We start from the raw sequence: 12,014 nt of genomic DNA, 5'->3' as shown, positions 1-12,014 counted from the left end.
CCAGAAGATAATAAATGTAACTATGAATTTAATTGTTGTCTTTGTTACTTCAGTTTGTGAAGCGTACAGGTCTTTAGTTTCAGTTCAAATGAAACTAACATTTCCTGTGTTTGTGTCTCAACTTCAAACCAGAATCAAATCACAAGAACATTTACAGATCTATGCTGAGCTCAGAGGAGCCTTTTCACTTCAGTACTGCATGAGCACATTTGAGCCAACAGTCAAATCAAATATTTAGGTTTTTATGCAGCCTGAAGGAAGAATTTCAACATAATTCCTCTGATAAACAATCAAAAAGGAAAAAACAAATTCATTACAAAAAAGAGGCACAAGTGCTTCAGAACAAAAAAAAAAAACTGAGTTTCTTTGAACAGTCAGATAGTTCAAAGGTCACTGCATAACATCAACCTGTACAGAAATAAAACAACTGCAGGACTAAACTTTGCTAAAGAAGATGATCAGAAGCTCAATGAATGCTGGGAGCACACTTTGGTCAATGAGAACAAAATAAATGTGTTCAGATGGGGTCCAGAACAGGAGCATCACTGTGAGTGCAGAGTCCTGGAGGGAGGAGAGTGATGACAAGGGGCTGAGTACAATACATGTTCAGGAGATGATATTTATAGATGGCACCATGAATGCCTGTGGATATACCAAAACACTGGCTGATGGAAGATGAACTCCCAGTCTGCAGAGACCTGCTAGAAGAGGAATATTGCAGCATGATAATGATCCACAGGATGCTGCAAAAACAGAGTTTAGAGAATAGAGTTTTTAAAGAAGAAAATGGTGAAAATTATGACCTGGCAAAATCTGTCTGACTTGAAGCAACAGAATGCCCTTGTCATAGAGACAGATAACAACACAACACAACACTCTTCTGTGTTAGAAGTGGACACTGTAAACCTGTCACCCAATGCTGTGGTCAACATTACTGTGGGGTGGCTGTGGCTGTGGCTCAGGTGGTAGAGCCTGAAGGTTGGTGGTGGTTCGATCCCTGGCTGCTCCAGTATGGATGCCAAAGTATCTTTGGGCAAGATACTGAACCACAAGTTCCTACTGATTCATTCTTCGGAGTGTGATTATGTGTGAAAGTTAGACAGAAAGCACTGTAGAAAGTGCGAATGAGACATGCTGTATTGAGTGGTGTGAGAAAAGTACTTGTAAGAACAAGCCAATTAACAGGAGCTGTTTGAGGCTGGTGTAAAAGGGAAGAGAGCACAAAAAGGCCAAACAAAAGAAGAAGTTAGAAAAAAAAAACTATTTTCTGTACTAAACACAGATTCTCTTTTTTTCTGCATTTCTTATTGTTCAAAGTTAAACTCTCTGAGATCAGTTGTGGGTCTGAGTGCAGCAGGGCTGGATGTGACCATGGGGCACTCTTTGCTCTGCATGATGGGGTTTTTCTGTAAGTTCACTTCTGACATTTTTTGAATGGCACGATTAATGAAAATGTTTCTCATCTGTGATAATTACAGTGTATCACTGCTTTAACCTGTTTACCTGAGAGCTTGAACAAAGCATACTTGTGATTTTTGTGATGGTTTATGCAAAATATTTCATACACTGCTGCTTTCTGCATCACCTACAGTTACACACTGTGTTACAGTTGTTTTAGTTGTTATTTTAGAGCCTGTTTGATAAATAGGAGCACAGAAATTTGGTGATTACTGTTCATCTAAATATGTATCATTTATATGGATTTTGTCAGTTGTTTAATGTCTGATGAGGTTTTATTGATTATACTTCATTCATTATTTTAGTGCTCAGTGCAGTCATCTATGGAAATGCTAAAGGTAAGAAATAGTTTTCTTCCAGTTTATATACTGTAGGTTGTTTAACAGAATTTTATCACACTGTCTGCAGCTCCATTTAAAAAATCTTTTAAAAAATATTTTTTAGTTAGTTAAGCTTTGTATCATTTCAGCCTCATCTTCATTCAAATATCCTTCAAACTCCAACTGTGACAGAGATTTTTTCATCACTGTGACTCTTTACAGCACAGCAAATGTGATCAGTGTGTCTAAAGTTTTATTCAGATAAGTTTAATTTAAACAGTTATTTCACAGGAATGCAAAGTAAATGTTTGCAGTGTTCAGAAACTGTCTGACAGTCTGACGGCTGATAAGTGCACAGAGTCATAAAGATGGAGACTACAGATTTTATTTTGAGCTGATAATAAATCTGTGATGTAATCACTGTGTCTGATCTCACACTGATCACTGAATGATAATGAAAAAAATGAAGAAATAATGTTTAACTGGGATTTCAGGATTTGTAAAAATACCTGCAGAATTTTCTCTGACAGCAATTTTATGAATGAGGAAATGAAACCAAGTGTCACAGTAGTTTCAGGTACAGGAGGAGAGGAGTCAGAGAGAAGCTCAGAGTTTGCTGAACAAAACTTCCCAGCGAGTAGGTTGAGTTTACAGTCTGTTACCATGGTAACTGACTCAGAGTTTTAATTAACCCTCTTTCTGAAACAGAAACTCCAGTTTCCCTCATCTCAGGATTAACAAACTCTGAATTTTAGCTAAACCTGCTTCCTGAATCCCTCAAACATGCCCCTACTGGCACACTGTGGACAGCTGTGGGTGAACTGTGGTGCTGTGTGGACAGCGCAAACCCACACTTAGCCCAAGCAGGCCCCAGGTGGCTGTGCCCACAGAGGGCTGTGGGACCATGTGGTCTTGGGTCTCCCCACAGTGCCCCCACATGGGCCCCAAGGGGGCTGCAATAGGGCCCAGAGGCCTGCAGTACAAAGCAGGATTTCATCTTATCCAGGTGACTTCGGGGTACTACAAAGGTGGTTCCCTTCTGGCTGAGGTACATCACCATGGTCACTTGCAGCTAACCTAATCTGCTCCTGAGCAGGTTATGTTTCAGATTAGAGGTCAGCAGGTATGAAATCACAGCCTACAGACCAATCATTTGTCCAGAAAATAATATCACCATTCTTGGAAGATCTCTCGGACCTCTGTGCATGGACAGTAGGAGGGACTAAAGTTTTTAATAGCGTCTGAAGTATCAGTAATAAATACAGATTTTTAGATACAGCTTTATTTTTTAATGTTTCCCTGTTTAATGCCAACAGTTTTACAAGTTTTATTGTTCTGTTAGCATTAATATATGACCCAAAAACAGAGCACCTATTTGTACTTGTGGACAGCTTATGTTTAAATTCTGTTTTTAGATTTCTTCTTGCTCTCAAAGAGTTAAACAGCACCAAGGCTGCAGCTGCAAGAATGAAAACTAAAACTGTCTTTTAAACATGTTTTTAATGTAATACTTGATTAAAGCCCATCAGATTCTCCTGTGTCTGAATGACAGCTGATACTGAATCAGTCTGTTCACTTTACACACTCGGCATTTTGGCATTTGTCTACTCTTACCTGATTTCAAACAGGCTCAACTTTATTAATAGTGACCAAAAGCGCTTAAAGTGCACAAACATTCATGCAGTTCTTTTAATACTAAACTGCTGTGCACTGAGTTTCCTCTCACACACTCACACACATACCACAGCTGTGTCTGCAGCAGCTGTGTTACTGTCAGGCTTTATTGTTTGTTTAGCCTCTTCATGTTTCTATCCTCCTTCGTAAAAATTAGCCGGTACATCTGTCCGTGTTTGTGATTGGTCAGATGCTGCCAGCACCACCCCTTTCATGTGCGCACGCTGGTAAACAGATCAGGACACCCTGGATTACATTTTGTGAGTTTAGGAACAGTTTTGTGTGACTGCGTATCGTGATTGCTGATGTTAGGGTGAGTGAAGCCAGAAAATGCAAAGTTACTGTAGAGACACTGAACTCGTTTTATTGAACAGAGCCCAGAGGGGTGCTTTGCGAGGTGAGATTAATGGCTTTTTGAGTTTCTCTGAACTTTGGTGCTACTTTCTGTAGCACCAAAGTGTCTTTTTTACCCAAGTTTAAAATGCCACATTTTCACTGATTCTCTTATTTCCAGCATGGTTTAAGCACAGTTTCGGTTATGTTTCCAGTTCTGTTATGTTCTCGGGAACTCGGTTTGGAAGAAAACCGAAATCAGAACATAACTCTGATTTCCCCTATGAGTGTTACAGTTTTCCAATAACTGATTGATTTTAATCAATTAAATGAATTTCACTTTGAACAGCCGTCAAAATAAATGTGTCCAATAAAGGAGATGTTTAAATCCCGAGTCTGCCCACAGCAGTTTTGCATAATGACCTACCTTCCTTTAAATGTTCAGAAGTACAAGTAAAACTTCACATTTAATCAGCCATTTATTTATAAAACAGATGATTAAAATCTGAGAAATATTTTAAAATACATGAAATGTTAACAGTAAGTGGTATTACTGGAGTAATACAGATGACAGGAGATCTACAAAAGAAAAAAACCTGCATATGTAGAGCCTTTGGGATGAAGCAACTGTATTAATTTACTATTTATTATTCAAACCATGTGTGAATATCTAGAATTTTATTTACATTTACTTTCCACACAGTTTCAAGCCTGTGTAGTTTGAATGACCAACATTAGGCATCATTAATATGGGATATATCATAGTTTCAGCAGCAAAATTGCACCAGTTTAATTTTTTTGATGCAGGGTAACAAAAAAAAACACTGATATGCTGGATGTTTCATCTGTTTCCTGACCATTCAGCAGTTAAAACTTAAACAGGTGCTTTTTTGGGGGTAAATTTTAATATGTTAAAATGATTTATTTTTATAAAAAAATCAATTAAGCTATTTGGTGATTAGACTCCAATGGCCCATCACGGCAGAATGGAATCACAGCAGTGATAGGAATCAGGGCAGGACCCCTGGAGTCTAGATGCTGTTGATAAAGATGGAGGCTTGGACTGACTGACTTTAAGGTGGTAAGATGGGTAAAGTGGTTGACACATGTGAAAATAGAAGTGATGTGAAGAATAAACTTGCAGCCAAATCACTCCATAGAGGAGTGAATACAGACCTTCCTTAATAAACTCAAGCATAACTTCATATCAAATGTTTAAAGTAGGGCTGTCAAAGTTAACGTGATAATAATGCTTTAATGCAAGTACCTTTTAATGCCTATATTTTTTTTAAATGTGTGATTAATGCATGCACGGTCTATGACCTTTCGGCCCGCCCTTGTGGTTTGGGATATCAGGAAGTGATGCAAGATTAGTTGTGGATGGTAACCAGAAATGGATAAAGAACAGCAAATTTAGCTTAACTCAAAAGTTTAAGTTTGCCTTGTGAAAGAGGAAGCTCTGTGTTGGTACGTCATTTCCTTGTTAACAGGAAGCTGGAGGCTGAAGGCATCAGCTGCCCAACAGATCAACAAGAAAGCATTGATTTCTTACCTTTTATGCAGCTGTTTTTCACTAGAAGGCATTTTGACCTTTGACGGTCAAAAAGCTGACAACAATTTGTTCATGTTTGCTAAACACTGATAGCTCACTGATACTATCACTACCCTATTTTGAGTGCACCAGTGTCATCTGCTCCCAGCCAAAGGTGAGCATGATCCAGAAACACTGCTGTCTTTTCTGAGTCAAAGCACATTTATAATAGACTGAGGCAAAGCTGAAAACTGTTCAGTGGTCAGATTAATCAAAATTTGAAATTATTTTTTGAAAACATGGATACCATGTTTTCCAGCACGGTGGCATGGTGGTTAGCGCTACTGCCTCACAGCTACAATAACATCTAGAAGGTCTGGGTTCGATTCCACCTTGGCCCAGGCCTCTCTCTGTGTGGAGTTTGCATGTTCTCCCTGTGTCTGTGTGGGTTTCCTCCAGGTACTCCGGTTTCCTCCCACAGTCCAAAGACATGAAGTCAGTGGGGTTAGGTTAATTGGAGACTCTAAATTGCTCAGAGGTGTGAATGTGAGTATGAATGGTTGTCTGTCTCTGTGTTGGCTCTGTACAGGGTGTACCCCGCCTCTCGCCCTATGTCAGCTGAGATAGGCTCCAGCACCCCCGCGACCCTGTACAGGATAAGCAGTGAGTGGATGGATGGACTCAGTTCAAAAGCCTGAATCTCTGATGGTATGGGGGTGCATTAGTGCCTATGGCGTTGGCAGCCTGCACATCCAGAAAGGAACCATCAATGCTGAGAGATTTATACAGGTTTTAGATTAACATAGATTAACAAGTCCTTGCATATTTCACCAAACAATGATAAACAGCATACTGCATCTATTACAGCAGCATGGCTTCATAGTAGCATCACAGTTGGCCCGCCTGCAGTCCAGACTTTTCACCAGACCTTTAGAGCATCAAGAAAGAAAATCAACCGAATACTTTACAAACAGCTCTCTGTTTTGCAGTCATTCTACATTTATGTTATAAACAGCAGAATTTTTTATGCTTCTCTTCTCCCAACTGGATCATTTTTATGTGGACAGTTCCCATTAAGCCCACTGTGATCCTGCAGCCATCCTGGACTCAGATATACAGAGGAGAGACAGTCACTATCAGATGTGAGATTCAGGGAGGTGGAGAAACTCAGTGGAAGTATGAATGGAGACCAGCCAAGTTAAACACACCTCCAACATCCAGTGAATACAGAATCATCAAAGCTACTGAATCTGACAGTGGAGGATACAGATGCCGAGGCAAAGGAGGCAAATCCTTGACAGAGTGGAGTGAGATCATCACACTGACTGTATCATGTAAGTTGGAGATCTTTCCTCCATTTTATTTTCAGTCTGACAACAAAAAACCTGAAAAGCAGCTTTTTATTCACAGTGAAGAGAGTGAAACATATCAGAGTAACTTCTCTGCTGTATAGCTCTGATACATGAAGTGCAGACCAAATGCTGAACCTGTTTCAGCTGCTCCACCACATCCACTAAGAAAAAAGTTCAATCCACTGACTGCTCTTCTGTATTTTTATTATTTTATTGCACGTGTAGTACTACCTGTTGCACCAAAATATAATGCAGTTACTTCAGTTGTTTTTTGCACGTTATTTATTTTTTAAATGAATCTTTAGAGGTTTCAGGTTTTAGTTAAGGAGTCTGGTCTCATGAGCAACACACACTGCATCTTTTTCACTTAGGGATGCTTCAAAAATATCGACATTTTTGAGAGCGTACAAAGTGTACGATAGGGAAGAGGGGGTAACACCCACCGTACGCATCCACACCTCTGTACAATTCTGTGGTCTGCAGCGATACGGCCTCCGTTCTGGCAGATCAGTTCAAAGGCCTCATTGAATTCTCTAAAATAGTCCATCATCGATTCACAAAATGACTCTACTGATGATATTAGACAGGAACAAGCTGTGAGTGCGGCGCAGCAGGTGTGGAAAGCTCTGAAAAAGAGTACGCTTTGTACGCTCTGGAAAATGTCGATATTTGTGAATCGTCCCTTAATGAACTGAACTGTAGACTATTGGACGCTGTCTGTGCTGGTATGTGATCCATTCAGATCAATGAGCTAAACATCACACACATTCCACTGTAGGATTTTAATGTCAAGGATGATGTACATCACAAAAATGAATTGAACCAAATGAATTAATATTGGAGCTCATTAGTGTCAGAGAATTTGTTGTTGTTGTTGTTGTTGTTTTTTTTTTTGTTTTGTTTTTACAAGTTGCCAAATTGAGAAACATTCACTTCCACAAATATTTTCTCATTAGGATTTAAAAGTGTTTACTTCTTTCTAGAGTCATCTTCTTACAACTGATAAATAAACTCAGTCACAGTTCAAATTAATCATAGCATTTGAGAAATGCCTTTTAAATACAGCAAAGGAAATATAAAAGATCCAAACTGGAATTCAGAGAAGTGATCACTGTCAGATGTGAGATCCATGGAGGAGACACTGGGTGGGATTATGAATGGGAAACAAACAGCTACACAAAACCTCCAAATCAAAATGAATACAGGATTAGATCTGCTTCATCATCCAACAGTGGAAATTATCGCTGTAAGGGCCGAATGAAAAGTTCACAGCATAAAACAACAGAGTGGAGTGATTCAGTCACACTGACTGTTTCTGACAGTAAGTCATATTTCCTTTAAGGTGATTGAACACTTTGTAAAATGTGTTTTTGTTTGTATAGAATGACATTATATTTAGACAGTCTCAGTCTCAGTTTGCAGTGAATATTTGTCAGGATACGGCGATGTGGCAAGCAGGATGTGGACCCAAGACTCAGCACACAGACTAAACTCTAAAAGAGGCAGCTTTAATGCTTGGCTCAATCACAGAATACATAATCAGGAAAAAGCTTTAGAGCAGTAAACAATGTGAAGAACTGGGAACAGCTGGTAAACATGGAATGGAAACATACTACCAAGTGGGGTGACTTGGCAAAGGACAAATAAGGATACAGACAATAAATACACACCAGGAAATGAGGGAAGAGGAAACGAGTGGGCGCATAGCTGACACTAATTACAGGGACCGAGACAAGAGAAGTAGAAATACATTTAAAAAACACAAGAGCCCACCAGAGTAATACAGGAAAAAACTGATAGTGGAAACAGGAAACTTGACACAAGACAGGGGAACCAGAAACATGAGAGAATACAGAGAGAGGCACTAAAGACTGGGAACAGGTAACAAGATTGAACATACTGTAGAAGGAAAAATAAACAAGGAACAACAGAAACACAAGGTAAACCAAGAATCTCATAGAACATTTAAATAAGCAAAACCTCAAAGTCCACAAAACTCAAAACACTGGACAATTGGTCCAAGACCCTGACAATATCTGGATTTGCAGTCGACATTTTTTATAACCTGAGTTCACTGTTTAGAGACTGTACTACATGTTCATTCAGAGAAAATCTTTATTGAACAGATAAACTCCATCCTGTCCTCACTGTGTCTCCATCATGGCTGAGTCCTGGAGCCTCAGTAACTCTGAACTGTGAGGTTGAACATCCGTCTGCAGGATGGAGCTTCTACTGGTATAAAGCTGTTCCTGATCTATCAGAGAAATCCTACAGTTATGAGCTGCTACCTGATGGCAATGGGACTGCACAGGACTCCTACATCATTGATGGACAGACACACACAGCAGGATATGTGTGTAGAGCAGGAAGAGGAGACCCAGAGTATCACACTGATCACAGTGAACCAAAGTTTGTCTGGTCTGCAGGTCAGTTTGTTTCTCTCTGTCCTTTCAATAAGCTGATGTTATGTCATCATTTTTATTCACCAATGTTTCACCAAAATTTAGACCATTAAAATCTCATTTCCATGATGATCATTAATGTCTGTGAACATTAAAGCTCCCAAAAGAAGAACTGAACTGAATATTTTCCTTTCTCTCTGTGATCAAACCAAACTGAATTTCCTTGTTTCCTTTTCTTACTTTTCAATTTTTATTTATTGTGATAATATGAAAAACAAAAGACAAATATGAGATTTTAAATTTTTCGTCTTCGAATACTTTTACTTTAGCTATTTAAATTTATGTAAAGAAACAAGGATGTCAGCAGGCAGGTTAACAGCGCTGACAAATACAAAAAACAACACTGATCACAGATGGCTGCTAAAAGAAGATGTCTTCTTCTTACACAAATACCAGCTGCTGTTTGTTTTCAATTAAACTATGCTTCAAAAATATTTAGTTTGGTAATGATGCTGCAAAATTTCACACTGAAGGGCAGTTTATAATACGTGACCATCATGGGGTCCCTTAGTGTTTGTTGTGGCACTAATCCTGGACCCAGATGGTGGACACTGGAGCTGACGGAGTCCTATTGAGAACGGAGTTCTCAGACACAAGCGGTGGAAATGAGCTTCCTGTGAAGGGAGGCTGGGCTGTCCTTTAGAGATAGGGTGAGGAGGTCAGCCATTTGGGAGGGGCTCAAAGCAGAGCCGCTGTTCCTCTACACTGAAAACAGCCAGTTGAGGTAGTTTGAGCATCTTACAAGGATTTCTCCCAGCCACCTCCTAAGTGAGGTGTTCCAGGCATGTCCCACATGTTTCCACCGCCGGGGTTCCGGTGCCGGTGCTGTTCCCAAAAGAACCGGCGAAAAGCTTAGGAACAGGCCTGCGTTTCCACCATGCTTGCAAACAGCTCCTTTACATATAAGCAGAGGTGGCCAAAGTACTGACGTTCTGTACTTAAGTAGAAGTACAAGTACTTGTGTTAAAAACTACTCTGGTAAAAGTTGAAGTACTGGTTCAACTTCTGTACTTAAGTAAAAGTAAAAAAGTACAGGTTCTGAAATCTACTCAAAGTAAGAAAGTAAAAGTAGCTCATTGGACGACGTTTCTGCCTCTTTCTCCATCTGAGTGAAGTTATCGCTCATTCTCCCTTAAAATACAGCAGCTGTTCTTTTAGCTAGCAGACACACTGTGTGACAAACTGCACACACTTTTTGTGCTTTACATTTTCTGTCATTTATTTTCCTTACCGTTCCGGCGTGCAGCCTCTATGTAAAGCGCAACTTCTTCTAGCTCTTTCCGGTTTCCAAGCGAGCGTTGCAGGAGTCTCTCCCTCTACTGTGTGGGGTATCTGTTCCCTCCCTCCCACCCTGTTGTTGCGACTTCCAAGAAAAAGCCGCTCGCAATCAAAAGCCGCAATCAAAACGCGCTCCCCTTTCTTGTGCTACAAATACTTTTTACGGTCCAAACCAAACTACTGCAGCATCTGTGTGCAGCACAGAGGTAAACACAGACAGAAAATATGAGCAAGACGACAAGTACGCACTTTGCGTCCTTTTATCTGTGATATGTACTGATACAGAGCAGCAAGATCAGCCTTAAGACCCAACCTAATTCACAGCTGTGAAAATCGCTTCGTTTTTCTCGTGTAATACACATGTAATATGGTAGAAAAGTTTATGTTGAGATGGCAGAGTCACACCCTTCTGCCACTTTCATCATGCGTTCTTGGTTCCAGATCAGCTAGCTTGCGGGGCCTGCGTTCGTGGCGGAAAAACCGCTGAACGGTTCAAAAACTGGCACCAGAACCCCATCGGTGGAAAAGCGGCTTGGGAGGAGACCCTGCGGCAGACCCATGACACACTGGAGAAATTACATCTCTCACCTGGCTTGGAAATGCTTTGGTGTCTCCCTGGAAGAGCTGGGTGAAGTGGTTGGGTAGAGGGAGGTCTGGGTATCTCTGCTTAGACTGCTGGATAGATGGCCCTTAAAGGCTAGCTCCTTTGTTTTCCATATATTTTACTATCTATATGATTCATGGTTTGTTGCCAGACTCACTGTTGTCTGTTCTATTAGTGGTGATCAAGGTTAAAGCTGGTAAAGTAGGCAGTCTTCTATAACGATAATCGTAACCAATATAATGTGAAATGTTTTAGAAAGAATTCTGTTGATTAGATTAAATATGTTGATTGCTGGCCTTTTCTGAGACACACAATCACAAAGTCATGAAATGACCCATGCAAATGGACAGATGACAACAAATTCATCTTGCGTATATGTAAAGATCTGCAAAAACTCACAAGGCCAGAAGATCCACCAGGCCAAGATGAAATGTCTAGTGAAGGTGCAACAAGAGCAACACACAAGGGACAACCTTGTACTGTAGAGACACAGGAGGAGCAGGACCCGGTGTCTATGGCCACTATGGCGGTCAGCATCACCATGGAAAGGTTTGTTATGAAAGAGAAGGGACACTTGAAGCCAGTACTACAAGAACCACAGGGCGAACAAGAACACGCAACTAAGACAAGAACTGCGACTCTTGAGGAAATGGTTCAAGAAGGCGATTGAAGACAAGAAGCCTGGGCTATCAGAGCTACAAAGCTACCTTACCTGTTCCAAAGAGGAGGTGGACAATCATCTCCATCTCACCTACAGTGATGCAGCACAGGAGGAAGATCTAAGAAGATGCAGAGGCCTAATCAACACCCCAGAACCCACCCCTGACTTTAACATCAAGGAACCCAGTTGGAAGGAGATCTTAGCAGTAATCAAGGTTGCAAAAACCAGCTCAATGTCAGGGCCAAAGGGTGTGCCTTACCTAGTATACAAGGGGTCTCCCAAGCTTGCACACCAGCTGTAGAAAATCCTGAAGGTGATCTGGAGGAGAGGAAAGGTTGCCC

General features: G+C 40.5%; 1 protein-coding gene across 1 annotated transcript; it reads left to right on the top strand.

Annotated features, from left to right (window-relative positions):
* Nucleotides 1-1,329: 1,329 nt before the first annotated feature.
* LOC115797074 (high affinity immunoglobulin gamma Fc receptor IB-like) lies at nt 1,330-11,040 on the top strand. The gene is made up of 4 exons (XM_030753551.1): nt 1,330-1,408; nt 1,764-1,796; nt 6,384-6,650; nt 10,850-11,040. Exons 1-4 carry the CDS (start codon nt 1,372-1,374, stop codon nt 11,038-11,040), a joined length of 528 nt encoding a protein of 175 aa, XP_030609411.1. The 5' UTR covers nt 1,330-1,371.
* Nucleotides 11,041-12,014: the final 974 nt, after the last annotated feature.

This window comes from Archocentrus centrarchus, chromosome 18, assembly GCF_007364275.1.
Source record: "Archocentrus centrarchus isolate MPI-CPG fArcCen1 chromosome 18, fArcCen1, whole genome shotgun sequence".
Taxonomy (NCBI): domain Eukaryota; kingdom Metazoa; phylum Chordata; class Actinopteri; order Cichliformes; family Cichlidae; genus Archocentrus; species Archocentrus centrarchus.
The sequence above is the reverse complement of the archived record's forward strand: the minus strand, read 5'-3'. Positions and strand labels throughout refer to the sequence as shown.